The sequence below is a fragment of the Coprinopsis cinerea genome (assembly GCF_000182895.1).
Source record: "Coprinopsis cinerea okayama7#130 chromosome 2 map unlocalized cont3.2, whole genome shotgun sequence".
NCBI classification, from domain to species: Eukaryota; Fungi; Basidiomycota; class Agaricomycetes; order Agaricales; family Psathyrellaceae; genus Coprinopsis; species Coprinopsis cinerea.
In genome coordinates this window covers 3257155-3284804 of record NW_003307543.1, presented here as the reverse complement: position 1 = coordinate 3284804, position 27650 = coordinate 3257155, and the positions used below count along the sequence as shown (strand labels likewise).

Sequence of the window (27650 nt, the reverse complement as noted above, 5' to 3'; positions counted from 1 at the left end):
ATCATTTCTCGGCCGGCCAATTCATTGACGGTCGCTCCATTTGGTTAGGCTCCGGAGGGGTTGTTAGGGCGACATTGTATCCGAAATGGTAGTCAGGAGAGCGGAAGAGAGTGTGCGCGACTTGGACGAGCTCTAGTCTGAGTTCAAAGCTACATTCCTTCGAATCTTGATACATTCACACCAATAGATAGTCTCTGATGGACATGTCAATCTTGAAACTCCAAAGAAACCCCACCTGATAGCAGCCCAAGAGCAGAATCACGTCCCATCTGACTTGGCCATATGGAGATTGATTCAAACGGAGCAAGTTCTCAAGGCGAGCGATGACGTTGAAGTTCTAGGCACAAACTTGGCAGGTCTGCCAACCGCGCACGACTCGAAATGAAAAAGTTTACTCTTACTCTTTTCAACTTCCACCTTCCTCTTTTCGTCGCTCCAGCGGGCAGGGGGGACCATCTGGTTCATTTTCCCCACTCCATTCGGTTTCGTGGCTAGCGGCTTGCATTTCCTAAAGCCTATTCGTACAGGGTATAAATATACCCAGGGTCAAAGGCCAATCTCGAAAGCCAAGGGCTTGTCAACCGGTGACCGTTGTACACATATTCTCCCTTCGAACTCTAGCCAGCCCATCGACCCTGCCTTGTTCGCCTCGCCTGGAGTCTTATCTCTGTTTCCTTCCAGCTCAGCGCCTTCACCGACGCCAACGTCCACTCCTTTGACCTACTATCCACGCTCGTTACACTCTACTTTTCTGATACCATGTTCAAGCGCTTGCTGAGCGCGTCGCTGCTCCTCGGCGCAACCACGGCTCATCTCGCTGCATTCCATAAAGGAATGTATTGTCTCAACGTACGTCCTCTGACACCCGTACAGCGTGGCGGCCGCCTGACACCAGGCTTGTGGATATCTTCACCTAGGGCGTGAGCGGGCAAACCGACTACAACTCCTACGACATCGTTTCTCCGCTCTACCAACTCCCATTCAGAGATTGGTGGTGTAAGCCTTTAATACATCATCCACTCTTGTCCTCAACCTAACAACACATTACAGTCCATCACGTTAATAGAGTCAGTTTTTTCATTTCATCCACTTTCCCTCCGACACACTCGAGTTGAACTTTACCTATTCTTACAAATTGGATTAGTGCGACGAATTCCCACCAGCACCAGGAGACTTTCTCGATCTGTGAGCACCACCCCCTTCCTACCCCCGATATTCGAGCACCCCCATTGATCGCAGAGTAGCCCGGCAGGAGGATCCTTCATGGTCGAAATCGCGTCCAACCGCGCCAAAACCACGCTCTCGTATGGTGGACGCGATGCCTCCGACTGGCCCGATGGTAACCATTATCCAGAGGACTACGTACGTCATCTACTTATGCTTCTCTTACCTTTGATTATCTCCATCCGAGTCCATCCTGCGTTGAACCTGACGACGATCATCGCCTTTTGCAGAACGAACCGGGTTGTATAATCCATCCAAACAGTGAGTCCAAACTTCGCGCCTCGACCCTCGTGCTTGATGCTTGGAGCCTCGCGTTTTGAACCCCTTCAACTTGCGCCGGGAACATGGCGCTTGGAGCATCGAGCTCGAACATCGCACTCGACTTTGGAGCCTCGAGCTAGCACCTCGAGCTTGACCTTGGAGCATCGAGCTCGTACATCACGCTTGGAGCATCGAGCTTCGCAACCTTCCATCTCCAACTCTCAAAAACTAACTTGAACTCAACCTCCTCCAAGTGCACGCCCAGAACCAGTCTATGGCGGCTGGAACCGCGTTTGCTATTTCGTATAACGTGAGTGTTTACTTGCTTCGTTGTGTTGTGTTCTTCATCCTCGTCGCGAGTACCTACACACGCTTCATTCTCGTCCCCCCTTTCATCCTCGTCCTCCCTTTCATCATTGATTATCCTGCTCCGAGTCGTCGATCTCGAGGAAACAGAGTGACATCATCCCTTCCTCGATCGAACCGCCCAACGTTCGATGTTCGATGTTAACGTGTCGGATGGGCTAAACCTAAACTTTCTTCGACTTTGGATTCTCTTCAACTTCAAGTCCCATTCTTACACTTTCTTCAACTTGAACTTTGACTTTCTTCAGCTTTCATTCCTAAATAAACTCTCTCCACTTGTTTGAACTTACAACTGGCACTCCCACCCCCACTAGTCCGACATCAAACAAGTCACACCCGAAAACCTCGTCGTGTTTACCGTTCGCCACAAGTGAGTCGTGATCGCTAGCTTATACGTCCTCCTCAGAATCTGAACCTCTGAACCTCTAAATCTGAACCTCTAAATCTAACCTTCCGAATATGAACTTTCGAATATGAACTTCCGAATTTGAACGCGCCGACTGATTATTATATGGACGCTTATCACCGACTTCTACTAACTCCTCTTCTATGGCCACTTCTCTTCAATGTCGACTCCTCTTCGATTGCGACTTGAAGAACTCCCTGGAAGCGAGTCGTCTGGTACGACGTCCCCGCCGCGATGCCCGCGTGTCCCCCAGAGGGGTGCATCTGTGCCGTGAGTTTCTCACTTACCCGACAAGCGTATACTTGGGTATCGGTCTGACTGACTGGTCGCTGTTACAGTGGGGCTGGGTACGTTCTCATCTGCGTCTCAAGGTTTCGAATTGTATGACTCAACAAGTTATTGGGTACTTCTACGCTCTTGGAAACTCGATAACTTTCTCTCTATGGATATCAGGTTCCCAATGGGTACGTCATCCGTCCATCCCATCTCACCTCCCATTCCCGAACTTTCTCCCGCCTGCTCTTCCTCCCTATCTCCCTCTCTTCCTCCCTCCTCACCCCTCCTCACCCAACCCCCCTTCACCCAATCTAACACCCCCTCCCACTCCCCAGATGCGGCCAACCAAACATCTACCACACCCCCTTCCGCTGCCGCGTAACCAACGTCAACACCCAAATCAGCACCCCGCTCGCCCCTCCCAAGCCCCCCGTCTGGTGCGAAGACAACCCCGCCACGTGCACCCGCGGCGCCAAGCAGATGATCTACTGGAACCAGCTGGAGGGGAATAATATCTTCGTGGAGGGGTTGGATAGGCGGGGTGACCCGAAGAGTCCGGGGTATAATGAGAAGTGCGGGTTTGCTGATGGTGAGTACAGAGTTCTTGGATGCTTGGGTAGTGGTGATGTGTGGTCGTTCTTGATTGTGGTGATACTCGATGCGGGATGAGTGGCGAGGGGTGATGGGGTGGTGCCGATGGTGGTTCTTTGAACATTTGATCGGGATGGACGACGTTGGGCGCTAGCGCCCACCCTCCGCCAGGAGGTGGCTAGATGCGGAGCCTTTAATTGGACGGATCACTGATCCCATATCCCTTTCGATTCCCATCATCTAGGCGCGCAGAACGACATCTTCGCCAGCGCTCCTTCGAACGGTGGAAATGGGAACAACGGTGGTGGGAGTGGGAATGTAGCTCCCCCTTCTCAACCACCCGGTGGGTCGAGAGCCGATCCCAACGCCAACCCAGGCAACACGAATGGGAACACGAACGGGAACACCAACCCCACCGTCAACCCCGGAGGAAGCGGAAACGGAAACTCGAACGCCAATTCTGGCGGAAGCTCCAATCCCAACGCCAACTCTAGCGGGAACTCCAACACCAACTCCAACTCGCCCACACCCGGATCCTCGTCATCCTCCTCCTCGACTACACCCACAGAAGCGGAAGAGTTCGTGCAGAACGACCCACCCGCGTGCAGGGCCGATCAAGCTAGGCGACGCCGACGGGGTGTCGAGCAACGCGCGCTCAAGTCGGGAAGACATGGGAGGCATGCGCGGTCGAGGGTTTCGCATTGGTGATCACTGTCGTGGCTCGAGGGAGGGATTGGGGCCGTGCTTCGCGTCGGCAATGATTCTTATTGTGACGGAGACGAGCCTGATTTGTCCGCGGCTATTGTGATTTTGTTGGCGACGATCCTGATTCCTCCGAGTCCTCGTGGATCGTACTTAGTTTTAGTTCCCCTATAGATAGTCGTTTTGCTTTCCTTTCGTAACTCGAGAATTTGGTACAATACCATTCGATGGCGCTAGGACGTCATCTTTCAATGTGCCTTCCGTACTTGCACCTTTGCTTTTCTTACAATTGGCTTTTTTCGCAATTGGATTTCTCCTTCCTTCCTTCCAACAGCTCTCCATTCCTATACATACCTGTTGTCACATCTACCGTACCACCTACGATATCGTCACTCTGCCTTATACCTCCCACATTGCAATATGTATGTATGTGTGCTACTACCCTGCTTGTGCCCAGTGCCGGTGATCGTGGTGGCGGTTTTTGCTTTATCTTCTCCTTCATTTGCATACCCCCTCCTCTCCTCTTCCCTTTCATGCGTCGATACGCATATACCAAGACTTGCGGAATTATAGCACCGCTGCTTTTCGTCTTCTCTTTCACTGCCTTTCCAGGCATTCTCTGCTCTCAAGTTGTACTAGATTCCCGGTTGTCTGCCGTTGACCGACTCCCCATCAACTCTCCTGTAGGCTGTGGCCCTACATACTCACCACTGGGCTCACGTTCTGGATGCCACCAACGTCCTCAGACCTCAGTCACACTCAACGGTCGTACTCAGGCGCGCCCCGTCTTTACCTCAAGGCATTCTCTTAAACCCACCCTTACTGTCCCACAGAGCACTTGGGCCAGCCTGACCCGTCCGCCCTCTCCATCGAGCGACCCTCCTACCTCATCGACTCCCAGTTCGTCGATCATCAAAGACCCTTATACTTAACTGCACTCAGCCCACTCGGAGGTGTCATTAATGTCAGAAGAAGCTCTTGGTTGTGTACCTGGCAGTCCGAGCCGGTTCCCGGTTTTCTTCATTTCATCAAAGATCGACAGCTCCAGCTCTCTTGGAGACATGAACCTATTCTGAATCTGTCCACCGTGAGATGGATCTCAAGATCCAAGGACTTCCGGGCTAACTTGAAGGCGAGAAAACAACAATCCAAAGGTTCCCTGACGTTTTCTGTCCATCTCAACCCGGCGGCCCGCCCTTCAAAATGGGATTCCAACTGACATGGTATGTACGCAATATGTACGCCTAAAAATATCTAGGAATTCGAGTTTACTCGACTTCTTTCCCGTTCGTTTTATGTATGGCGTCTGGCACGCATACGCTGATTCCAGAATCCTGAAGCATACACCTCCCCTCCCACCTGGGTCGACGTCGATCATCGAACACGACCTGAAATAGTTCACCAGGTCCAAAGTGTCAAACAGTCAAAGAGTGCTTTATCACCAGACCAAGGCCGGTCCCAGCCCCTTCTTCATCCATACATACATACTGCCCAAGTACTTCCCGTTGGCAGTACACTTGAAGAAAATTCGAATCGCCGCCGGGCCCTGACGTCGATTGAACCATTATTTAATCAAGCTTCGATTAAAACGTGGTCCTTTCCAATGGAGATCGCCAGGATCCTGGGAGGGACCCGAAGCGTTGGCGTACCTGACGGTTTCTGTCATCCCAGTTGCCCCGATATGTAGGACTCGTGCGTTCCTTACCACCAGGCCTGACCCCAGTGATCGCCCTACTCACCGATCGACGAAGAGTGGAACTGGTGGACGCACGCGAGAGCCAAACCGGGATATCGTTTGAATGTCGTATTAGATTGAGCAGTGGGGGAGAGAGAGCAGTCTACAGTCCTACATGAACATAAGTAAAAGAAAAAGCCCCGATTAGTATTGCATGGTCTAGTCTATATAAATGATAAGTAACTCTATATCGCCTGGTTGGTTAAATACGTCGTGGAAAGCGAGTGACTTTTAGGTTTTTCTTCGTACAATGCAGCAGTAGCAGCAGCAGCATACCGTTGGCATAGGACACGCGACATACCGTCAGTATAGCGTATACCACAGCGGAGGTATAGCATACACCATACACCATGGGCATAGCATACACACCACCACCGGCGTAGCATACAACACACCATCGGCATCGTCCTCCCCATGTCACAAGGGTCGTTGGTTGGAGCAGCCAGCGACGGGTATCCAGTTCCCTCCCCTCTATCTATCTATCTCCACCAAACACCCCCCACTCTACCACGTCCTCATAGCCCGGTCGCTAGGAGAGTGGTGGTCCACTTATACGTATTTGCCAAAGAGGGGGATGAGCGATTGGGCGAGGGTGTACGAGAAGACGAGCTTAGGTCCAACAACAAGGATCTACACATGCGATCGTCAGCGATCCCGATAGAACACAGAGACAAGGCACACCGCAACTCACCTTGGGCGTCAAACCCTTAAAGAACGCCGTCGGGCCCTCATTCTTGATCAACTCCTTCACCACCGTGACGCCGCTAACCTTTCTATCAAAATTGGCGTTCTGAATCCTGGTCTTGACAACATCCAGCGGTGCAGCGACGGTGATCGAGGCAACCGCACCCGCGACGGATGCAATAAAGTTTTGGCCCCAAGTGGCCTTGGAGTAGTCCTCGACGCCAAGGACGTATTCTTTGGTCGCGGCCGAAGCACCGAAGAGCGCGAAGCTCCCGGGCGCGTTTCGGGCCATCGTCCAGCCCCAGCCGCGGTAGAGCGCCGTACCCTCCTCTGCGAAGATGCGGAGCACGCCGCGGCCGCGGAAGGCCTCCGGGTTCACTTGTCGCTTGATTTTGAGGACGTCGAGCGGGAGGAGGACCTAGAAATCAGATGTTAGCGGGCCGAGTTGGGAGATTTCACGCGTTTGGTGGGTACGTACGACTTCACCGATACCGGTCAAACTGGACGTGGGGTTTCGCGTTAGGACGTGTAGCGTCTTGACCAGGTTATGGAACGCACCTTCCAGCAGCAGCCTGCATCATCATCTTGCCCTTCCTCTCTCCAAAGGTATTGGTGAACTGCGTCTTGTAATGCTTGTTGATCAAGTCGTTGAACCAGGGTTGACCACCAAACTTGTACACTCGCTGGGCGACCTTGTAACCTGCGGCATATCCGAGACCAGGGAACAGAGACAGAATCCTCTTGCCGAGGGGTGCAGTGGCGGCGTCTCGGAAGATGATGGGCGACAAGTTTGCGAACGTGACCTGTCGAGTCACGGACATGTCAGAACCATTTCGCGGTGTTCGGTGAGCGTTGGCGGACGAACCTTGGACTTGTTGCTCATCAGACGCTTCGCCACGGTGTCCACGGGGTGGAAAATGAGCAGCTCAGCAATACCTAACACACCGTTTTAAAAACTCGTGAGCTGGTAATGACACGACGAAGAACGCACCTGAAGTCCCGGAACCCAGAATCCTGGCAGTGCCAGAGTCCTTGCCTGATGTTGGTGCTGGCGACATTTTTGGAGGATGTGTATTAATTGAGGAAACCAGGAAAAGGGCAGGCGGGACCTTGGGGGCCTTTTGAAGAGAGCAAGGTGCTGAGCAAAAAGTCTACAGCGCACCAGCGTGGCGCCCCGAAATTTGATCCCGGAGAAACAGGGCCAAACACGGGTCTTTTTTAGCGCTGATCCGTCAGACCGACCCTCCTCGTTCTCTTCTGAGCCTATGTAGGTGTAGACCGACATGGAATTGAGCGAGATCTCGTCTGCTGAGATGATAAAACGGTGGTATGTTTAATTCCCCTGATACCTTGGCCCGACCATTTTTCGTGACGACTCGCATGAACTTACTCCGCTGTACGAAATGCAGCTGTAAAACCGAAGTTGAACGGTGTGTTCGCTTGGAGTTCGCACATTTGGGATACATAGCTTTCAACGAGAAGCTATACCTCACAGCCCATTGGCATAAAAACCTGAAAGCAGTATACCATGTGGATCTATGAAAACGGTATTCTACAGCAGAGGAAAAGATGTATGAATGTCGACGGAGGTGAGTTGCTGGAGTCTCTAGAAGATCTTCGTGGCGAGGCCAATAGCGAAGGGGATGCACACTCCGCATGCAACTCCCGTGATGATAACCTACAGCGTACGCGTAAACCATGTCAGCTTCGAACGATGGTATGCGTGAACGTAGTGAAAGGGACGCACCAAAAGCTTCAAGGCGGAGGGTAGATGTACCGGTGAATGGCAGAATTAGCCTTACATCGAGAAATGAACCACGGAGACTGGACAGACCTTATGGTAGGTAACACTAATAGGTGCCTCACTCGTGGCCTTATAGAAGAAATGTCGGGTCGAATTGATTTCTCGACCGCAGTTCTAATAGTAGTATTCCATCAGCCAGCCATCCATAACCGTCGACCAGGTTCTTGGTATGTACTCACAATGTCCGGACCGTCACTAACGATCTCCTTCTGCACTACGAACTGCCTATCCCTGAGGTAAATCCGCCTCTGGGGGCAGATCTCCCGGTAGGTGACGCCGCCGTTAGAGTCTGCGTTGCTGTCGGTGTTCATCGACATGGGGTCGGCGCTAAGAGCGGTTGAGGGTATTGAGGCTGGGGGATTCAAAGGGAGATGTGGGTTGAAGCTCTGGGGAGGGAGGAAGGGGTTTTTATATTTTCTGGCCGACCTCACCTTGCCAAATTGGGGGGTCTCATGGGCTTCAGAACAACCTCCTCCTCGCGCTCCGCTGCTCAAAATGTTAGGTCCCCAATGGGATACTACTACTAATCATTGGGTTACCGTTGCCACCTTTAATGTGATGTCACGGTCGCACACCTTTGCAGGGACGTTTCTTCTCAGGGAAACCCTCACTGGTCGATGACACCAAAAGGGCAAGGTTCGACTCCGCCTCGAGGTGATGAGCCTCCCATTTTGGCGAAAACGAGACCTAAAGCTTACGCGTCGGTTATACTACACAGCCTTGCCCTGCCCATTTGCAGGCTGTCGCTCGTCCCATGGCTCAGCCTCAGAGTGGCACGAGCGCCCAAAATCCTTTCCTTATTCAAATCGGATTGAAATGATCACTAACGTTTAAAGACCACTTTGCTTTCGATTGTGACTGGGAAATGAATACACGTTCCACCACATCTAGTTCACGAACTTCGTAAAAATCTGCCTGCTATGTATACATGCGGAAAGTGTTCATTCGAAATTACTCGAGGTATTCAGTATATTGATCTGACATGTTCGTATCATCACACGTCCGCCATTACTTACCGTGACATACATACGTAGCTATAGGGAGCATTGATCACAAAATGATTAACAGACTGGATTCAGCGATAAGTACCAACGTTAACCTGTCCCGTCCCTGCACCCTGCAAAACCGACAGACGGGCTCCGAATAAACAGAACCTTAACTGGAAGATTCTCTCTGTGTGCACTCGTACGTATACGTAACGAAGAATATCATTCAGAGCCTCGTCACATCCCTATGACACACATTCCCCAACTTGAACGCGGAAACGATCATTTCCTACTTAACGCGGATGAGGAAGGCGACCATTCGCGATCCGTTGCCTGTTCCAATGAATTGAGGTAATGGGCGGGGGGCGATAGAGGCAATTGAATTGTCGGAAGTAAGTGTGCATGCGGTAAAAACTATTCAAAAGGGCATCAACGTCAACGTCAAACGGCGAATAATGTCAATTTCAAATACTTTGTGCCACAGATGCTGTGTGTGTGTGTGTGTGTGTGTGTGTAATTCAAAGGTCTGTGATTGTTTAGCGGCTAAACCTTTGCACGGATCTAGCGCACGCCTCGTGGTTCCTTGCCAAATCGAGTCTAACTGGTTATACTCGTATGTATCAAAAATGTTCCGCAAGGTATGTACATGATTAGTTCCTATTCCTACACACGAGTCATCGAAAACCTTTCAGACCAAACTGACTCGTAGTACTTACGTTTAGCAAGCAGTACTGGTGGCAGGAAGCGACTTACTGTTCTCCGATGGAAACGCCCTTCGAGGAGACAACAGAACCGCGGGCGCCTATTTTATAACGCGCTAATAGCTGCGTACGTCTATGTACTACAGTTGTCGCTTACACCTGCCGAGGTGTTGTTCCAACGGAGTCAATTATCCAGTCGCTAGCAATCCTGATTCCCCCTGCCTTCCTTCGACTCGAGGCGACAAGCGATAGCTGTACCAGAATACTGGTGGTGGGCTATGTAATAGGTACTGGTTACCTTGAAACTGAAACACGGACACACCCTAGCTATAGACAGAGGAAGAAATCACGGATATGTCGCTAGCGAATGCCTGACTCCTTGGCAAATAGCCTCGAGGTCACCGAAATGACATGGGCGCTTAACAGCGCCGCCCTGGTACCGACTAAATTCCTGGCTAAGGTTCTCGTACCTTCCTGTCAATATTTGGTTGTAGAAGCCTACTAATGTCGCGTGCCGCTCCGAAAATGACGAGAATGTCATGGAAAATGAGACGTGCGGAATTGCAGTTCAACAAGTTGGCGCCGGGCACCGGTTCCTGCTGCATCCATAATCCCGACAGCTGAGCCACAGCACTGGATGCGCTATGTATTGACAGATAGTAGTAAGTATGTAATATAATGGCCAATAGGGTTTACGGTAGGCGATCACTTCCCCATATGCATTGCAACCTTGCTCGAAGGCGAAATTGGAAGCCAATGGGCGCTTGCGGGCGGTCCTAAACAATTTCACCCAGATCGAACCCCAAACGGCAGCGAGTACTTTTGGGGGCCGGGGGCACGTTCATAACTCGTCAGGGTTAGATAGAAGATCTGATATCTCCTTTCCATTCTCACTATTCGCGATTCAGGGTGAAGCCTCAGAGTGGGTCGCTGTGAGAACAATGAAAGAACTTAAGGCCGTGGAATAGAGTACTTTGGTGCGACCCCAGGATAAGTGCAGTGCGGTTCACACAAGAGTCAAGGTGTACATTAGCATATGATCATCAAGCTACAGATTTACTACAGTGTCCAGGGCGAAAAGAGTGAGGGGTAGCATACCAGGATATCCATTTTGGGGTGGCTCCCTATGCCAAGGAAACGGATGGCCAACAAGAGGCGGTTCCAGATCGACTCCTACGTGTTGAAGTGGTACGCAACGTGGACGGCAATCGTAGACACGACACCGAAGAGGAAGATGGCGACTGTCGCAAAGGCCTGTTGGCGATGTGTTAGCTCGAAAACCCAGAGGCGAGGTAAAGTTTCAATTGGACGCCATACTCACAGCGTCGTTACCGTTTACGAGCCACCGCGCTAACCCGAGGGCCGCACCACCCTCACCTATACCAAGACCTCGATCCTATGCGTAAATGACGCGTCAATATTCAGTTGCGTTGTCGGGCTCATGGATCAACAACGTACCGTCGCGTCTCTGACTTTGACCCCTCCGCCGTTTGTATCCTTTTTTTCCTGACTCCCCGTGCGGTAGTTGTAAATGCGATCCGAGAATGTCTCCTGGCCATAATTGAAGGTCTAAAGAATGGGGAGCACGAGAGACGAGTGGAATATTATCAGTGGAAAGGAAAGGGCGCGCGTCGAAAAGAGACTGACTCTATCTGCAGAGGCAAAGTCGAGGCCACGGGTCCCAGCCTCCTGCCTATCACGAATGTAAACACTCCGAAGAGCGGATCTGTCCGCGAACGTAAATCCCTCAGACATGGTCTTTGGCAGGGTACCGCAGGGAAGACAGCTGGGACGGAGGAAGAAAGAAGGATGGGGCACTATGGATTTGGGGTTTTCCTGGCTTTAAACTCCCTGACGCAAGGCAAATCTGTGTGTGAGAACACGCCCTAAAACTAAGCTTTTGAAATCGTGATAAAAACATCTCGATCTGCCCTTCTCGGTGGTTCCGCGGTATTCTGAGTGTATGTAACGGAATCGAGAAGATCGCTTTGGGAGAGGTACCGTCATGTTTGATCCCCGCCAAAAAACGTGTAGATTCACGCATGGGATCTCACTGCGAGCAGAGTTGCAGTGATACCGTGCGATCGCGACGCGTGTCCCCGTATACAGTACCTTGACTGGTGAGGCTGGAGGGGTGCATGGGTTGCGAAGAAGTGGGTTCAGTGGAAACGCGCCGTGCGACGGTACTGTACATCTAGGGTGCGCGATGCTCAGCTCTTCCTTCAAGACGTGATAATACCTGCGGCCGGCCTCGAGGCGATGGGAGGGCACAATATTAGCTCGGTCTCAACGTCCCAGGTGATTGGACGCACTGGATTCCATTGGATCTTTTTGGGGTGGGGACAATGGTATTGGGCCCTACGCCGCGATAAAAACCCTAGGGGGAGTCTGGTATCTCGAGCCCTGAGGGATAGGGAAAGATGCACCGTTATCCAACTATCCACGATCTGGTGTGGGGGAAAGTGGCGGGATGTTTAACGGTTCAGGCCGAAGCGAAGAGAAGGGACGACGAGAACAGTTATTTTTTAGTAGTAGTTCGGCTGAGAAGGCGCGTCTTTAACAGAAGTGTGACTGCTTCTAGGGTCCTATTGTCGTGAGACGCCGTCCAACATTGATTCGGATGCAAGAAGGACAAGGGGTGCACAGGAAATACGTGCGCCCAAACAGGAAAAGTGTGATTCGGCAAGGTTTGCCAAGGGGCAAAGGAGTCACATTTCAGAGCCTTATGCGAGTTTCTGTCAGTTTGCCTGTCTGGCTTGATTGTTGGCAGGGTGTTGGCAGGGTTTTACAGCGGTTTTGCCGCTGAGGGGTCCCAACAATGATTGGAGATTCCGAGCGGTTTGTTCAGATGTTAACCAAGGAGGCTATTTGTTTACCAGGATTCCATACCTCTGTAGATGTTTCCTACCGTCTTACTTTGAACGTTGAGGTTGTCCTTGTCGTTCTTTTCCGTCGGCGTCGTGCAACCATAAGGTTGAGGAACAAGGCCCGCTTACCGCATCCAGCAAGAATCAAACTCAGAATGATGCCATCAAAAAACAAACCGGTCCCACTGGCTCGTCATGGTCATTGACTTTCATCCAGTCCAGGATCTGGTTTCCAGGTAAGTTTTTGTTTTGCTCAGAAACAGGACAGTAAAGAACCAAAGATTGCCACAGCATCTAAATGACAGCGACAAGGCTCATGCGCTGACCTAGAAACCAAAGGAAACAAGCCAGCGCTTTTTCGGTGCGTTGTGGGACTAGATTCTTGTTTTCAGAGAACTGATTTCGTTTTGCTTAGAAACTATCATGAGTCTGAGCTCCTTGAGCTCAATATGTATGCGGTGTCGCATTACCTCGTTGCGCACGAAACCCCTTGATTCATGGCTCATTCTGGGACAACGAGGCTATAGGGATTCAGCCGGTTTCGACTGGTCGCGCAAGCCTCACAAGCCTACACACGACAAGCGACGAGAACGTCCCGGAAATGCTGACCATGAACCCACTGACTGGATTCTGAACAGTCTTCGTCGACCGGACAAGGGGAAAGGCCACAAACCACGGCATTTCGAGGCGAAAACCCACAAAAAGGCTGATTCTCGAACTCACCATTTCCCCAAGGGAACTTTCGATTGGAACAAGCCTCGCCACCCACCTCCACCGAAACCACGGGGCACATTCAACTGGGACAATCCACCCAGAGGGGCCTTCATTCGACCCAAACCATACGTTCCACCGCCTGAAATCAAACCGGAAGCTGTTCCACGGTACTTCGAGACCCATGTCCGTCAGTGGTCAGAAAACGCAGACCTGCGGGGTCACCTCGTCGACTTTGGGATCCCAGACGGAGACCTGCAACCCCTCCTCGACGCCTTCGTCGCCGATGTCGAGTCAGGATCGCTCACCACCCCCAACAACTTTGCCAAATATGAATTGGAGCGCTTCTCCCAACCCCTCCAGATGCGCCAAAGTCTATCCATCCTCTACTCCACCATCTTCTACACGTGGGCGACCGAGCCGTGCCGACGAGACATGTTAGTGAACAAGTACAAGGTCAACCCATCGACGCTGGACCAGATGACGAAATTGGTTGAAGCGACCGACCGCCGTTACGTGGCCGAGCAGTTCGTCGAAACACGGCGTATGCAGCGCAAGGTCATCATGCACGTCGGACCCACCAATAGCGGCAAGACGCACCATGCGCTACGCGCTCTCGCCGCAGCACCCTACGGCGTCTACGCTGGCCCCCTCCGCCTTCTCGCACACGAAATCTGGGAACGCCTCAACCTCGGGCACATTGTCCCCAAAGGCGTCGAAGACGGCACATACAAAAACGACGACGCTCCCTACCTCAAGGCCCTCCCCCACTTCTCCACCCTCTCAGAACTCGGCAACCCGGAATACGCGCGGCTCACGAACATGATCACCGGTGAAGAGCAGAAAATCGTCTCCGACGAGGCGAAGATTCTCAGCTGCACGGTGGAGATGTTGAGTTTCCATCGGACGTACGATGTGGCTGTCGTCGACGAGATCCAGATGATCACCGATCCGCAGAGAGGGAGTGGGTGGACGAATGCGGTGCTCGGGTTGGCTGCGAAGGAAGTACACCTGTGTGGAGAGGAGACGGCTGTGCCGATCGTCGAGGCGCTGCTCAAGGACACTGGTGACGAGTTGATCGTCAAGCGGTATGAGCGGCTGACGCCTTTGAAGGTCGAGGAGGAGAGCCTGGGAGGGGATTACTCCAAGGTTCAGAAGGGTGATTGCATTGTGGTGTTCAACAGGAAGGGGATCTTTGCGGTCAAGAAGAAGGTTGAGGCGCTGACGGGCTTGCGGTGTGCTGTCGTATATGGGCGACTTCCTCCCGAGATTCGAAGTGAACAGGCTAGCTTGTTCAACGACCCGGATTCGGGGTATGATGTCCTCATTGGAAGCGACGCCATTGGTATGGGTCTGAACCTGTAAGTGCAACAATTGACCGTCTTCCGTAGCATAGTTCATACCCTTCTCAGGAAAATTCGACGTGTCATCTTCGACTCCGTCAAGAAATTTTCAGCTGGCGGCGAGTCTCTTCTCTCGATATCGCAGGTTAAGCAAATCGCCGGACGAGCAGGTCGATTCGGCCTTCACGAAGAGCCTGGAGGATACGCGACTACTCTGCACGAAGAAGACCTCCCCTACCTGCGAGAAGCCGTCGGGTCACCGTTCATCCCTCTTCCCTTTGCCCGTATCACCTTCGACGCCAACACGTTCAGCAACCTTCTCTCCGTCCTGCCACCAAACAGCTCCACTTCCACCGTCATCCTTGCACACCATTACGCTGGCCGTCTCCCGCCCAAGGTTCGCTACCAAGACACAGATTTCGAGCTGACGTCGACCTTCAACTTCATCGACGAATTCTCGGACACGCTGACGGCGAGAGAGCGCGTCCTCCACCTCAACGCGCCTGTGACTTGGCGGGACCCCCTTACTGTTGCGATGGTCCGTACGTTCTTGGAGCAAGCCCGCGATAAGATGTACGTCGACCTCCCTGCGGCGCTCAAAACGACGAGGTTTATGGATATCATGGAGGGTATCGAGAAGGAGATGAAGAACGAGAGTATTCCGCGGTCTAACCTGCGCGACCTCAGCACCCTTGAATCCTTCCACAAGTCCCTCGTCTTGTACATCTGGATGTCCTTCCGCGCACCCATCTTGTACCCCCAATTCCAGCTGGCGACGGAGCTCAAGGCGAGGCTGGAGCGGGTGTTGGAGTGGTCGTTGGAGGGTATGTCGGATGCTAGTTATATCAGGAAGATGAACAAGCAGGCGGAGAAGGGGGAGGAGAAGGTGGAGAAGAAGACGTCGAAACCTCATATTCCTCATTATAATACGCGGTTGAAGGCGAGAGAGGGGATGGCGGTGGAGACTGCTGCTGCTGCGGCAGCGTCGTGATCAACATAGACTAGATCAGCATAGACAGCATATTTTCGTTAACCCCCCATACGCATTCCTGTATCTTATTCGTATATAATGTCCTGTGTAATGCACCATTTTGCTTTTGAGCCCAGGCCTGGGGTGAGAGCGTCTTTCCTCTGCGCTATCCTCGCCTCTTCGAAGATCCACGTGCAGACTAAGGGGCACCGATTCACGATACATATCAACCGCGACACGTTTCCCTCATTCTCACCCAAAATCGTATCTACAGCATGTCTCCCTCAGGTACTTGGAATCGTTTGAGAACTGTAAACCTTTGAATGATGATTTTCGTGAGGACGAGTCGGGTTCCGGGAAGTCCGGATCAAGTATTTGTTTCGGGGGATACCGCCAAACATTGGAATTCTTCCTCTCTGTCCGCGACGTTGACCTCACCGTCTGCTCACCGTCACCAACGATGCTCTCGACAATTCAACGACGGGCTTGCCGCTCCTTCTTGGAAGTCTCGCGGTCGTTCTCGACGACGCCGAGATGGTCTTACCAGCACGACCCACTCCTCAGCGACGCCCAGAGATTGCTGGCAGCGTCCCAACCACCACCACCGCCGTCAACGCCCGTGCCGACACCGAGAGTGACGCCAACGACGGCGACTACAACGCCAGCGACGACGCCAGAGTTCTTCGAGGTCCCACCTGAGCGCGACCCGGTTCTGCATTTCCTGACCACGAGCGTCATGGACCACGGCCGCTACGCACGCGCTCAAAAGGTCATTTCGGAAATGTTGCTGCACATCCACACCCTCACCCGTTCTCCACCGGTGCCCATCGTCCACGAGGCCATCCGTAAAGCGTCCCCGGCTGTGCGCGTCAAATCCACCAAGGTGGGCGCACGGTCAATTGTGCGGCCTGTCGCGCTCAGCGAGCGTCAGAGAACGAGCCATGGTATTCGCTGGATTTTGGAGGCCAGCAAGAACAAGCCTGGTATCAAGTTGCAGCTGAGGTTGGCGAAGGAGATGATTTCGGTTATCAAGGGGGATAGTGCTGCGTTGAAGAAGAAGGAACAGGTTCACAAAGCTGCTATGGTTGCTCGGTGCGTTCTTGCCTATACATTATGGTGGATTTGAAGGCTGATATGTGGTTTTTTAGTGGAGCTTTGTCTGGACGATAGAAGCTACCTTGGCTCTTTTCTTACCCGTTGCAAAAGTAATCTTTGGCCCACACCCTATAATATACAGGCTCGTAATATTCAACTTTGGATGAACATGAGGGAAACGGATTCACCCAGGACGACCCGGTCATGGAGGGCGAAGTATGTACGTGGAAAGAGCGCTGGCAAGGAGAACGGAGGGAACCTCCAGTCTCAACGCACAAGGTGGAACGCCCTGTCACTGAATGACTCGAACTTCAGAAACAGTGGTGCACAACTGGCGTGATGTTGTAGACGTCGCAACGACTTTCAGAGCGTCATCTCCGACGCCTCACTCAGGCCTTTTCTAGCGTTCATCCTCCCTTGGGATTTTGGAAAGGAGCCCCCCTTTGCCGCTGAAGCCGGCCCTCTTCTGACATGCTTGACATACATTGCGTTACGACGACCACCAGGTGACCAACTTGGTAGCCGAAGGGTGTCGGTAGCCGTCTGTGCGTGCACTTTCCGACCTCGTGGTAGTCTCACCTCAATCTTCAGCTGGTTTCTGGACGCCTGCTTTCATCGAGCGAACGTTAACTTGTCGCTGTCGCCCACCAGGCCCCGGTGCGTCCACCCTCCCCTGCGATAATTACCCACTTTGTCCTTCAAAGTAGTCAGCTGACCATTGATTGAACCTCACAGTCGTGCCGATCGATGCTTCAAAACCACGCAGAGAAGTTTTTTGTCCATCCAAATAACATTCATCGCACACACTAATTATACACTACCACTCCATGCATCTATTAGCTAAGTTGAAGCCGAGCGCTTAGTACCATCCTCCAGCATGGTAGCCACCGTACCTGGGACCGCCGTAGCCACCACCGTAGCCACCACCGAATCCTCCAGCGCGGTAGCCACCGTAGCGGGGACCACTGAAGCCACCCACTGGTCGTGGAGCGAATCCGCCACCGAGACGACCTCCAGAGAAGTTGTTGGGGCGGTTGCGGCGGGAACCTTCACCTTGCGTGCGTTGGTTGCCGTTGTTGTTCTTTCGGTTGGTGGAGAGGGGGCTCTTGCCAGTGTTGGAGGTGACCTTCTTGTTGTTGTTGTTGGCCTTGTTGGTGGAAGGAGTCGTCTTCTTCTTGGCGTCCTTCTTGGTAGTGGAAGAAGAGTTCCTCTTGTTGGAAGTGGTCTTCGTGTTGGGCGAGCCCGAGGGCGACTTGTTCTTCTTGGAGCTCACCTGCTTGTTGTTGGCAGGCTTGTTGTTGGAAGAAGTGGTCCGCTTCGTCGAGGTGGACTTCTTGTTCGAGTTAGGGTTCCGCTTGGTGGTGGAAGACTGCTTGTTGTTGGAGCTAGTGCTCTTCTTCGTCGACAAGGACTGCTTGTTGTTGCCAGTGTTCCTCTTCGTGGTCGAGGTTTGCTTGTTGGCGGCAGACTGCTTGCTATTTGAGCCAGTATTCCTCTTCGTAGTCGAGGACTGCTTGTTGGCGGCCGTGGTCGTCTTCTTCGTGGTAGAAGACTGGTTATTGGTCTTTTGCTTCAAGGCAGGGGAGTTCGCAGCTTGGGCGGGTGTAACCGACTTGGAACCAGTTTTGGAAGCGCCCTTGCCAGACTTGCGAGCCTCGAGCTGGACCTCGTCAAACTCACGAGCCTCAATGTCAAACTCGTCGAATCCACGGGCCTCGATGTCGAATTCGTCAAATTCGCGGGCATCGAGGTCGTCGAAGTCGCGGACTTCCAACTCGTCGGTCCACTCCCTGGCATCGAGGTCCTCAAAGTCGAACTCGCGGGCTTCGAGCTCGAGGGAGGCGTCAATGTCGCGCTCGACGAGGGAGAGATCGGCGGAGGCATCCTAAAAAGGGGAATAGTGATATCAGCGCCCGGGTCGGGGAGGGTGGCGATCGATGATGGGACCTACCATGGGCAAAGCCAAGACGGAGGCGCTCTTGTAGGCGAGGACGGCGGCCAAGGTAACGAAGCTGGTGGAGAGACGCATTGTGATTTATAAAAAGAGGGTGAAGGGTAGGGTGTTGAAAACTAGGTGGGGGTCATCGTCGAGGTGAGTGGGCGCTCATGAGATAACGATGATGAGGGAGACGTACAGTGTGATAGGAGAGGTTGGGGGTGGGTTTGTTATTTGGGGTAGGACCAGCCTAAGTCTGCGAGGGGGAGGAGGTCAGTGGACATTGGACTCGAAAGAGGGGAGGAATGCGGACTCACTGTTTGGATGTGGGATGGGAGGGATGCACCAGGCACTCTGAGGAAATCCCAACTCGGACCCGCATACCTTTAAATAACCCTCGAATCTTGTTTGTACGAGGTTTGGTTATCTTAGGGCGCTGAATAAAGCACGACGGCTGGTCTGCGGGCGGAGCTGCTGTCCATCAGGGTACTTTCCATCATCAATCCGGAGTGTCCGCGAAGATTGAGTCGAGCACAGCCGGGCGATGGGCGTTGCTACCCTTTTTCACTGATCACGCGCGTTTGCAGGATTTGACATCGCTTTTTCAGCGGCTGCGATGGCGTATTGGGGTGACGGCCTTGCTGGGTTTAGAATGAAATTGATCCAGTTGCTGTCATTATCTTCACGGGCGCGATTTGCTAGGTGAGATCTATCAGAAGACAGAGAAGTACTTCTGAGGAAAGTGATGTCCTCCATCCGAGGTATGTATGTCTCCATACCATCGGCTCGGAGACATATCCTACAAAGTTCAGGGAATCCACTGCACTGCAGCCCACTGATATCTTCCTTGTAGTGTTGTCGAATTGCCCGAATGTGCGTCGCAAAGGAACCCACAGCCTCATTGATAAAAATAGCATGATCATATCTACATTTCGCCATTTTGACTGTTCCATCCGTTTCACCATCCATGTATCCTGATCATCCGACCTGGACAGCCCTCTAGTGTTCTACTCTTTCAGGAAGAGACCCGAGATGACTAGCTCAAGCAGCGCTCATGCTCGTTGGGCGGTGTTTATGACGAGATCGATCCGCGTGCAGATTAGTAATTGAAATCCATCTGGTGGAGGGGAAACCCTTTGGTAAAGATCTCTCGTTAGGATTTTGCAGTGCAGTTGCCTCGAGCCTTGACACCGGCGACCAAGCACCGCTGTCCCGTCCCCAGGCGGCCCCTTCATACCCGGCGGACCCGCAGATAGTCCTGCGTGCACACAACTTGGAACGCCCATCGCGGGGCTATGTACCTTGTTTGGGTCCGCGCGCTTGCTTATCTTTGCAGGTGTCTACAGCGGGAAGCATCGGCAAAATCCTCCATGGAATGATGTCCCGGGTATCGTGGAGTTGAATTGATTTCGGACTATAGGTCCACTGAATAGTCCGAAGTGGTCGCGAACTCGAGCGACTATTTGAGAGTAAAAATAGATCGCTGAACTCTAAGTACGTCTTCTCGGTGGAAAGGATCCCCAATGGCCTCAGAAAAGGAACTCTCGCTTAGGGGATTCGCGAAAGAAAACTTTGTCAGTTTTGATTTGATGGTGGCTCGACGGTAAGAGCCAACCGAGCGGAAGAAATTGTGATGAAGCAGGGCGGGATCCCAGCCATCAATTTCTGTTTAGGCTCTGGCTTTCCCTACTTGGAACTTCAAAGAAAATGGTTGAATGCGCTGGCAGCGCTGCAATGGACTGGGAAGCATAGGGAATTTCGCAGGCGCGGGGCCGCGGTGATTGGTTACCGAAGTCTGTGTACATATATACGTTGCGATGTTCTTTCGTATGCACAAAGGGTTGGGTGCCGAGGTGGCTGACTGTCGTAATCTTCGTCGCTGTACAGCGAGCTTTAGTCAACGCCAAGAGCTCTGGATCGGGATGAGCGGGCTACATATTATGAAGGGGAGGGCACCATGTACGTTAGATGAGGGGATTTTTACAGAGTACAGAGTCGTACATCAAATTACAGTATTATTGCTAAGGTATCTGAAGTTCGAAATGAAAGTAGAAGCGAAATATACAACGATTATTTAGGCGAGCGCGAAGTTGAACGTGATCTAGATGGAGAAGGCTCGATCCTTGTTCTAGTCCGTACCAACTCGAGACTGTCCAGCGGCGGAGGTTGATGTGATGAGTGTGGTGGATGAGTCGAATTGGTACCGTGTGACGTCTCCTCGCGCTCGCTTCTCAATCTTTCGACGTAGATGAAAGTGACCATAATCAGATCCGAGAGGTGGTGCTCGGAATCAGATACGTGGATGTCGAGGTAGGATGGTAGAGGACCGCCTTTGTGTTTTGGTCTCCAACGGGTCGGGATGTATTCTGCGACGAGAGTGTCGTCTGTTTTTGGATCTTCGTTGATGCTATAGAGCTACAAGGGTGTAAGGAGCGAGGAACTCGAGAAGGAAAGGGCGGTGAACGCACTTTTAGACATCGCTCGTCTAGCTCCCATCGGTATCGTTTACCATGAGTAGAGAATATCCGATTTCTATCAGAAAGGGAACATCAGAGATGCACAAGAGTATCGTAGTGACAAGAGCTTACCTTCCAAAGAAAGACCACCCTTCCTTCTGAAATAGCTCGCTGGCGGTGATCTCTTTTCCTCCAACATTAAACCGAGTCGAACGGATAGTATGGAACTCGATGTCGGCAAACTGGACCCAATGCTCCCTCGTAAAAAAAGGATGGTTTTCTGCATGTACGGGGGTATGTCCTGCACTAGTAGACGTCGCCGAGCGGAACTCGTAGTCGGATCCAGTGGAGATCCTACGTTCCTCGACGATAACATCGTCCTGGGGTATCCCAGAGCCTCGTCCATCGGCTTCTGGATGCTCGGACCATGATGGATGCGTTTCGAGGAAGTGACGCTCCTCCCAAAGCTGCCTCTCGGATGTGGGGAGGCTTAGATCTGGCAGAGAGCGGTAGATGATAGCGCGCTTGTGGTTAGGGGACTCGACCTTGTAGAATAGGCGCCCATTCTCGTCAGAGTATATGCTGTTCCAAGGGCTACGCGTAGATAGATATAGACGCATCTCCCAGTCTAAATAATGACTAGAACTGCGAACGGGGTTGTTTGGGGGGTGGGGGTAATAGGAGTATGGTCAAATGTGAAGTTCTCCGATGAACTCCTGGGTTTAAATTCCAATTCTACTGGGGCAATGGGCATTTTCGAGTCTGCACCGTTCTCGTTGCGTTCTAGATGCATTGGAATAGTCTGTGGAACGACTGCATTGTAAGCGCTCCAGCACCAGAGCAATTCGAAGGCCAATTAACGAGGCGCTGCTTTGCGAAAAGGTCTAGATTCAGCTGGAGCGGCCGAAGAAGCCGTGATCTTCCTTCAAGTTCCGTTTGATGGCCGGGTCCAGCGCTTGGATGGCCGATGACGACGGTGGCCTTGGCGCTGCTCAGCTTTATCCTGTTCTATCATGTCGCAGCGTCCTCTTCAACTTGATCGTGCCAATAATGCCTACTTTGTAGTGACTCTGTCGCAGTCTGGGTCGCTTTATACGTCTCCTGGGTCTCTGGCTGAACAACACCCAGCTCTCAGTTACGTCGGTCGTGTTGGAGAGCTTGAAGATACCCATGTCTATAGCACCCCTTTGAACCAGGAGGATGTCGTCAGCCAATTCCTCAAGGAGAGAAGAGGTGGAGGGGAGGGAATTATCCACATCTCTATCCCAGAGGAGACAGTACTGGAAAAGAGAAAGAAGAGAGACGAGTTATAGGTCAGTTGACCTTTAACGAACCCAATGAACCCAGTTCTGACATACATTATAGATCCATAGCGAGAGTTTCTGCATAGGAAGGGAATAACGACTCTCAAACATGTATCATTACAATGATCTCGAATCGAAATATTTGTACTTGAAGATTCATTTGGTTCGGAAACAACCTGGTTCACGCTGATTTGTTCGTAACAAACTCATCGAGTTCCAAATTCGTTACGCTAACAGAGATAGGAAGAAGATGACAATAAACCCCAGTACAAACAATGTGGAACCTGAATTGAAAACCCCAGTGTAAGAGAACGAAATAAAAAATGGGAAACTAATCGAACGAGAAACCAACTGTCCGCCTCCTGATTGACAATCCTTCACGACGACGCCTGGGCAGGAACTGCCTTCAGCACGGGAGGTTCTGCCTCTGCTTCATGTACCGTCTCTCCAGAGAAGAACGAATGATGCCGCGTTGTTTCATTGGCCAGCATTTGCAAAGAGTGCAGTTCGGCAGGTACGCGGTATTTCATGAACGCGACAAAGGTCACGACAATCATGTCCATCACCGCTAACCCTTCCGGCATGATCTCCAGCGAGGCCTTGCGAGAACGGGATACTATCCCAAGTTTTGCTCTGCGGTACCTCGCCAAGGGCATCATGGTTGAATCTGCGAGCACCAGCTGGGCAAGTTGGTCAGTCTCTCCGTCACTGAAGAACCATATGTCATGTTACTCACGATGGGAGATTGGACAAACATTTGCCAGACGTATTTCCGGCTGTCTGGGCCTACGAATGCCCAAGAGCTGTGGATATATCCGTTAGCAACTGGCGCAAGCAATGCCGATTGGACTCACTTTTCGTGCACCTCCAAAGCACGGACATCGGGCTCGCTGTCTGTCACCGGCGTCAAACACTCCGATTTCCCCTCCTCTACCACCTGGACTCTCTGCGTGCCGATGTCAATGTGATAGTCCCCCTCCAAACATAGGCTTATAGCTGAAGCGCCCTTGTGTAGTGCATGTGGGGTGATGATTCCGACTTCTGTCTCGACCTGTCCCCTTGACGGAGAGAGATTGTCGAGGCGGTAGATGGTCGTCGTTCCAGTTTGTTCCAAGGTATCGAGTAATGAGAGCTGGCTTCCAGGTGAAGAGCTACCACTTGTACTGGTGCTCGATTTAGACGAGGAAGTTGAAGCCTTCCTCGTTCTTATCGCGTATAGGGGCTGTCCTGATGGTGACATCAACACCGTTGCAGAGGGGTCGTTGTTCACGAGGTAGAGTTGTAGCTTGGACATCGCGTCGAGCGGTCTTGATTGTCCGGTAACCCCACTAGTATCACCCTTTTATACCATAGCTCGGGATCTTCTTGTCGGTGGTGCTACACGAACCAATGAGACGAGAATAGGTGCTGTGGAATTGGCTTCTGGCCTTGCGATGATGACACAGCTCTCACGCCCCTATCATGTCTAATTGCCCACTACGATCGGCCCGACTAGGCTCTAAACACGGTTTGAAACCTACAGTCTAGGCGAGGCATTTCGATTGTAAGGTGTATTAATGGGACAAAGTACAGCCTATTGAAAGGAACGAGATATGTATGACGAGTTTAGTAAGTGTGCATCATTCAAGGCTAGTACCGCAGAACAGGCCTACCTCACTCGGAACTCAGGCCCAGGCGCTGGTGGAAACGAGAGCAATGTATAGCACAGAAAGATTAATTTATTTGATACCCCATATCCTATGAAACTACAACAACACAAACCATCCACGAAGCGTTTAATCGAGCTCGTCAAACTCGAATGAGCGCTCCAACATCTCATCCTCGAACGATCGCTCAAGGAGGTCCTCCACGTCCCGTTCATACAGCTCTCCATCAAAGTCGCGCCCCATCAGTTCCTCGTCGAAGAAATCCCTCCCGAAGAGCTCAGTGTCGATATCCCGTTCGAAGAGGTCGTTGTCGAACAGGTCCCGCTCGAACACGTCAGTGTCGATTTCGCGCTCGAGCATCTCTTCGGCAAAGTCAAGGGAGCGCTCGATGGGCTCTTCGAGGGATCGGGCGGCGGCTGGGGGCGGGGTTGCTTCACCACCGGCGGGAGCGGGAGCCGGAGCAGCACCGGGTGCGGGTTCACCACCACCGCCAGCCTTGCGAGCGTTCTCTTTCGCGGCAGCCTTAGGATGCACAAGGTCACGGAAGAATTTACTGTTAGAAAAAGAGAGGTCAGATTGAATGCGAAGGTGAGAACGGAGCATAACGTACGCAAACTTTTGCATCAGGTTCAATTGCTTGGGCTTCTCAGCTGGAGGAGCGGCAGCGCCCGGGGCAGGACCTCCAGCAGCGGCGGCGGCAGGGGGAGGAGGCGGAGGAGGCGGTGCATCTTGACGGGCTTCGACATCATCCACAAAGTCCCTGGCGTCCAAATCGAACTCGAGCTCTCGTTCCAAGAGTTCCTCGAGGTCACGGGTGGTGAGTTCTTCAATGTCTCGACCGAAGAGGTCAGAAAGCTCCTCTCGACCATACAGGTCGTTTAGGACCTCGACAACAGCACGGCCAAAGAGATCGTCTTGTGTGGCAACGTCGCGACTGTAGGGAAGAGCCATAGGTCAGATCCACGGGCGCTCTCCCGCCCAAACAGACGAGACTCACGCATCGACTTCCTCGACGAGAGGGATAACACTGGCAAGGGCAGGGGCAGCAACGGCGGCGGCGAGGAGGACACGGATGGAGATTTGAACCATTCTGAGTGTTCTTGAAAGTTTAGAAAGTCGGAGGTGTTGTGTTGTAAGTGCTTGCAAAGGATAGAACAAAAGTAAGTTGGGGGCGGGACTATACGCTCAGCGTTTCGTCGATGGAGGAAATTGAGACCAGCTCAAGTTGCCAACAAGAGACCGCAGGGGCGAGGTTTATATCGGATCCATGAGGCTCGGATCTTTTGGGGTGTTGCCGGTTGCGGGCGCTCCTCTTGGGCTTCGTCAATCAATGAAATGATGGGACCACAGCCTCAGTTGCCATCCCGCACACAGAAGGCGTCCTCTTACCCAGACCCAGGACCCCCGAAAACCACCTGTGAGGTCTTTTCTCAGGAAAAAATTGATATCCGGATTTCGTTTTCGAGACCCCTCAGTGTGCTTTATCCGGACGCGGAAAAGACCTCGTACCAAAAGTAGGGAAATATCCGGATTTTTGGAAAAGACCTCAAAAAATCGCCCAAAATCGCCGCAAGGCAGAGAAAAGCATGTATTACAGTATTAGGGCCTAGGTACATTCTACTCAATCATTGTTATCCTCCCCGTCCACCTTGGGCTGTTTGTTAAGAAGCTCCGCGGCCACTGTGGTGATTACTGCCGAATTCCGTCTGACATCTTCCAACAACTCCGCGCTTCTCTGATTCAAATTGAGCCCAGTCTAGTCTAGTCCACTTAGACCTCTATGAACGTCATGTTATATCGTTGTTTGAAGAACGCGAGGGCATTTATTGACATCAGGACGACCTTCCAAAAGTACTTCAGACCGTGATGTTGAAAAAGAATGGTAGAAATGAGTCTCGATCCTGGGACCTTCACATACAAATGCTGGGACAATTACACATAGACTATCAATCCTCATAGTGTTGTAGTCGAAGGGGGAAAGGTTCCTACACCGCCCAAATTTTGAAAATATCCGGATTTTGGAAAGGACCTCGACCTGGCGAACGTCGACTACCCGGATTTTCCCCAAAGACCTACCTGGCCCGGACCCCCCCTTTGTATCCGGATGGGAAAACACCTCTCGTCTCAGGACCCCCCGTTTATATCCGGATTTTCAAAGACCTCATAGGTGGTTTTCGGGGGTCCTCCAGACCCTTGGCCCTCAAACCCTTCTGAGATGGTTATCTGTCCCTGCCTCCACCCGTCGAGCGGCCTCGCATAAATGTCGATCAGTGATGTTTCTCATGAAAATCAGGAGGACAGTCCCCGAGGTTCTTCAACATTGTCCTATACCCTCACCGTGACTTGAGGTCCATACTTCACTTCCCCTCACAATCATGAGTCCGTTGCCCACAGTGCAAATGCATTCTTACAGGGCCCCGATTGCAAATTTAAAACACGAAAAGAGATTGATTTTATTTAACCCCAAATCCCATTACAACCATTACAACATACATACATCCTCCGAAACCGTCTAGTCAAGCTCATCGAACTCGTAGCTACGTTCAAAGAGCTCGTCTTCAAAAGCACGCTCAAGGAGATCATCAACGTCGCGCTCATACAATTCTCCATCAAAGTCACGCTCGAAGAGGTCCTCATCGAGGAAATCCCTCTCGACGAGTTCTGCATCAAAGTCTCGTTCGAAGAGGTCTTCGTCGAAGAAGTCGCGCTCCAAGAGGTCGGAGCCGTCGATCTCGCGCTCGAACATGTCGTCAACAAAGTCGAGGGAGCGCTCGACGGGTGAGTCTTCGAAGGCACGGGTGGTGGGTTCGTCGGCCTCCTTGTCCTCTTTCTTCTCAGATTTCTTCTCAGATTTCTGGGACTTCTTAGTCTTCTTGTCGTCCTTCTTCTTGCCCTTGCCAGAGAAGAAGTTCTTGATGGCGCGACTGGGGGAGATGATATGTTAGCATCAGAGTTGCCCAGACACGAGGACGAGGGAGACATACCCCATCTTCTGGAACCAGTTCAGTTTCTTGGGCTTCTCCTCCTCATCCTTCTTCTCATCCTTATCTTTACGAGCCTCGACCTCGTCGACGAACTCACGGACCTCGAGGTCATCAGCGAAATCGCGGGCATCGACCTCGGCGAACTCGAGCTCACGCTCCAAGAGTTCTTCAATATCACGGGCGGTGAGCTCCTCAAGATCGACATCACGTCCGAAAAGGTCGGCGAGCTCGTCTCGGCCGTAGAGGTCGTCCAAGACCTCGACGACGGCACGGCCGAAGAGCTCGTCCTGAGTGGCAACATCGCGACTGCGTAAGGAGCGGTGTATTAGCACTTGGGCGCTCACATTACGAAACTCAAAATGAGGACTCACGCTTCGAATTCATCAGCGGTGGAGACGATGTTGGCGAAGGCGGGGGCAGCAATGGCAGCAGCGAGGAGGACGCGGATGGAGAGTTGGACCATTGTAAAAAGTTCGTGAAAGATGTATAAAGAACGGAAGTGGTGGTTGTAAGAGTTTTGTTTAATAGGATAGACTTGAGTGTAGGGGCAGACTATACGCTCAGCGTTTAGTGTGTAGGTGGGGGATTGAGACCAGCTCAAG

General features: G+C 52.1%; 13 protein-coding genes across 13 annotated transcripts; 4 read left to right on the top strand and 9 right to left on the bottom strand.

The window, feature by feature from the left end:
* Positions 1 to 759: 759 nt before the first annotated feature.
* On the top strand, positions 760 to 3832 carry CC1G_10405 (hypothetical protein; the record flags this gene model as incomplete). The annotated part of the gene is made up of 8 exons (XM_001839969.2): positions 760 to 849; positions 918 to 996; positions 1051 to 1067; positions 1145 to 1185; positions 1245 to 1362; positions 2166 to 2221; positions 2869 to 3122; positions 3369 to 3832. 8 exons carry the CDS (start codon positions 760 to 762, stop codon positions 3830 to 3832), a joined length of 1119 nt encoding a protein of 372 aa, XP_001840021.2.
* A 922-nt stretch (positions 3833 to 4754) lies between these two features.
* CC1G_10404 (hypothetical protein) lies at positions 4755 to 5860 on the bottom strand (the record flags this gene model as incomplete). The annotated part of the gene is made up of 5 exons (XM_001839968.2): positions 4755 to 4758; positions 5047 to 5214; positions 5315 to 5372; positions 5566 to 5672; positions 5811 to 5860. 5 exons carry the CDS (start codon positions 5858 to 5860, stop codon positions 4755 to 4757), a joined length of 387 nt encoding a protein of 128 aa, XP_001840020.2.
* Positions 5861 to 6110: 250 nt separating this feature from the next.
* On the bottom strand, positions 6111 to 7395 carry CC1G_10403 (mitochondrial carrier protein; the record flags this gene model as incomplete). The annotated part of the gene is made up of 6 exons (XM_001839967.2): positions 7237 to 7395; positions 7111 to 7181; positions 6804 to 7048; positions 6724 to 6745; positions 6253 to 6663; positions 6111 to 6191 (listed from the first exon to the last, which is right to left on the bottom strand). The coding sequence occupies exons 1-6, from the start codon at positions 7301 to 7303 to the stop codon at positions 6111 to 6113; spliced, it is 897 nt and encodes a 298-aa protein (XP_001840019.1). The 5' UTR covers positions 7304 to 7395.
* A 456-nt stretch (positions 7396 to 7851) lies between these two features.
* Positions 7852 to 8366, bottom strand: CC1G_10402 (hypothetical protein; the record flags this gene model as incomplete). Its single annotated transcript, XM_001839966.2, has 3 exons — positions 7852 to 7923; positions 8080 to 8163; positions 8229 to 8366. The coding sequence occupies 3 exons, from the start codon at positions 8364 to 8366 to the stop codon at positions 7852 to 7854; spliced, it is 294 nt and encodes a 97-aa protein (XP_001840018.2).
* Positions 8367 to 10909: 2543 nt separating this feature from the next.
* On the bottom strand, positions 10910 to 11491 carry CC1G_10401 (hypothetical protein; the record flags this gene model as incomplete). Its single annotated transcript, XM_001839965.1, has 4 exons — positions 10910 to 10990; positions 11058 to 11132; positions 11195 to 11305; positions 11384 to 11491. The coding sequence occupies 4 exons, from the start codon at positions 11489 to 11491 to the stop codon at positions 10910 to 10912; spliced, it is 375 nt and encodes a 124-aa protein (XP_001840017.1).
* A 1404-nt stretch (positions 11492 to 12895) lies between these two features.
* Positions 12896 to 15648, top strand: CC1G_10400 (ATP-dependent RNA helicase suv3; the record flags this gene model as incomplete). The annotated part of the gene is made up of 3 exons (XM_001839964.2): positions 12896 to 12964; positions 13019 to 14675; positions 14727 to 15648. The coding sequence occupies exons 2-3, from the start codon at positions 13057 to 13059 to the stop codon at positions 15646 to 15648; spliced, it is 2541 nt and encodes an 846-aa protein (XP_001840016.1). The 5' UTR covers positions 12896 to 12964; positions 13019 to 13056.
* A 439-nt stretch (positions 15649 to 16087) lies between these two features.
* Positions 16088 to 16876, top strand: CC1G_10399 (ribosomal protein S7; the record flags this gene model as incomplete). The annotated part of the gene is made up of 2 exons (XM_001839963.2): positions 16088 to 16719; positions 16776 to 16876. The coding sequence occupies 2 exons, from the start codon at positions 16088 to 16090 to the stop codon at positions 16795 to 16797; spliced, it is 654 nt and encodes a 217-aa protein (XP_001840015.1). The 3' UTR covers positions 16798 to 16876.
* Positions 16877 to 17493: 617 nt separating this feature from the next.
* Positions 17494 to 19005, bottom strand: CC1G_10398 (hypothetical protein). Its single transcript, XM_001839962.2, has 4 exons — positions 18976 to 19005; positions 18858 to 18914; positions 18674 to 18792; positions 17494 to 18607 (listed from the first exon to the last, which is right to left on the bottom strand). The coding sequence occupies exons 3-4, from the start codon at positions 18749 to 18751 to the stop codon at positions 17582 to 17584; spliced, it is 1104 nt and encodes a 367-aa protein (XP_001840014.1). The 5' UTR covers positions 18752 to 18792; positions 18858 to 18914; positions 18976 to 19005; the 3' UTR covers positions 17494 to 17581.
* Positions 19006 to 20732: 1727 nt separating this feature from the next.
* CC1G_10397 (hypothetical protein) lies at positions 20733 to 21868 on the bottom strand (the record flags this gene model as incomplete). The annotated part of the gene is made up of 5 exons (XM_001839961.2): positions 20733 to 20759; positions 20798 to 21073; positions 21127 to 21190; positions 21247 to 21708; positions 21768 to 21868. 5 exons carry the CDS (start codon positions 21866 to 21868, stop codon positions 20733 to 20735), a joined length of 930 nt encoding a protein of 309 aa, XP_001840013.2.
* A 259-nt stretch (positions 21869 to 22127) lies between these two features.
* Positions 22128 to 22427, top strand: CC1G_14018 (hypothetical protein; the record flags this gene model as incomplete). Its single annotated transcript, XM_002911934.1, has 1 exon — positions 22128 to 22427. One exon carries the CDS (start codon positions 22128 to 22130, stop codon positions 22425 to 22427), a length of 300 nt encoding a protein of 99 aa, XP_002911980.1.
* A 279-nt stretch (positions 22428 to 22706) lies between these two features.
* Positions 22707 to 23717, bottom strand: CC1G_10396 (hypothetical protein). The gene is made up of 3 exons (XM_001839960.2): positions 23273 to 23717; positions 23155 to 23221; positions 22707 to 23098 (listed from the first exon to the last, which is right to left on the bottom strand). The coding sequence occupies exons 1-3, from the start codon at positions 23710 to 23712 to the stop codon at positions 22796 to 22798; spliced, it is 810 nt and encodes a 269-aa protein (XP_001840012.1). The 5' UTR covers positions 23713 to 23717; the 3' UTR covers positions 22707 to 22795.
* Positions 23718 to 24114: 397 nt separating this feature from the next.
* On the bottom strand, positions 24115 to 25281 carry CC1G_10395 (hypothetical protein). The gene is made up of 3 exons (XM_001839959.2): positions 25062 to 25281; positions 24675 to 24998; positions 24115 to 24617 (listed from the first exon to the last, which is right to left on the bottom strand). The coding sequence occupies exons 1-3, from the start codon at positions 25151 to 25153 to the stop codon at positions 24194 to 24196; spliced, it is 840 nt and encodes a 279-aa protein (XP_001840011.1). The 5' UTR covers positions 25154 to 25281; the 3' UTR covers positions 24115 to 24193.
* Positions 25282 to 26491: 1210 nt separating this feature from the next.
* Positions 26492 to 27642, bottom strand: CC1G_10394 (hypothetical protein). The gene is made up of 3 exons (XM_001839958.2): positions 27420 to 27642; positions 27049 to 27354; positions 26492 to 26988 (listed from the first exon to the last, which is right to left on the bottom strand). Exons 1-3 carry the CDS (start codon positions 27509 to 27511, stop codon positions 26577 to 26579), a joined length of 810 nt encoding a protein of 269 aa, XP_001840010.1. The 5' UTR covers positions 27512 to 27642; the 3' UTR covers positions 26492 to 26576.
* Positions 27643 to 27650: the final 8 nt, after the last annotated feature.

What these genes read in the sequence shown, in the direction of transcription:
- CC1G_10398 (XM_001839962.2), bottom strand. Translation starts at nt 18,751, where the DNA reads ATGCGTCTCTCCACCAGCTTCGTTACCTTGGCCGCCGTCCTCGCCTAC. An exon ending in CCGTCTTGGCTTTGCCCATG is followed by an intron (nt 18,608 to 18,673) that starts GTAGGTCCCATC and finishes TCCCCTTTTTAG; the next exon opens with GATGCCTCCGCCGATCTCTC.
- CC1G_10395 (XM_001839959.2), bottom strand. Translation starts at nt 25,153, where the DNA reads ATGGTTCAAATCTCCATCCGTGTCCTCCTCGCCGCCGCCGTTGCTGCC. An exon ending in CTCGTCGAGGAAGTCGATGC is followed by an intron (nt 24,999 to 25,061) that starts GTGAGTCTCGTC and finishes TCTTCCCTACAG; the next exon opens with TCGCGACGTTGCCACACAAG. An exon ending in AACCTGATGCAAAAGTTTGC is followed by an intron (nt 24,618 to 24,674) that starts GTACGTTATGCT and finishes TTTTTCTAACAG; the next exon opens with TAAATTCTTCCGTGACCTTG.
- CC1G_10394 (XM_001839958.2), bottom strand. Translation starts at nt 27,511, where the DNA reads ATGGTCCAACTCTCCATCCGCGTCCTCCTCGCTGCTGCCATTGCTGCC. An exon ending in ACCGCTGATGAATTCGAAGC is followed by an intron (nt 27,355 to 27,419) that starts GTGAGTCCTCAT and finishes CTCCTTACGCAG; the next exon opens with TCGCGATGTTGCCACTCAGG. An exon ending in AACTGGTTCCAGAAGATGGG is followed by an intron (nt 26,989 to 27,048) that starts GTATGTCTCCCT and finishes CATCTCCCCCAG; the next exon opens with TCGCGCCATCAAGAACTTCT.
- CC1G_10396 (XM_001839960.2), bottom strand. Translation starts at nt 23,712, where the DNA reads ATGTCCAAGCTACAACTCTACCTCGTGAACAACGACCCCTCTGCAACG. An exon ending in GCTTTGGAGGTGCACGAAAA is followed by an intron (nt 23,222 to 23,272) that starts GTGAGTCCAATC and finishes ATATATCCACAG; the next exon opens with CTCTTGGGCATTCGTAGGCC. An exon ending in TGTTTGTCCAATCTCCCATC is followed by an intron (nt 23,099 to 23,154) that starts GTGAGTAACATG and finishes CAACTTGCCCAG; the next exon opens with CTGGTGCTCGCAGATTCAAC.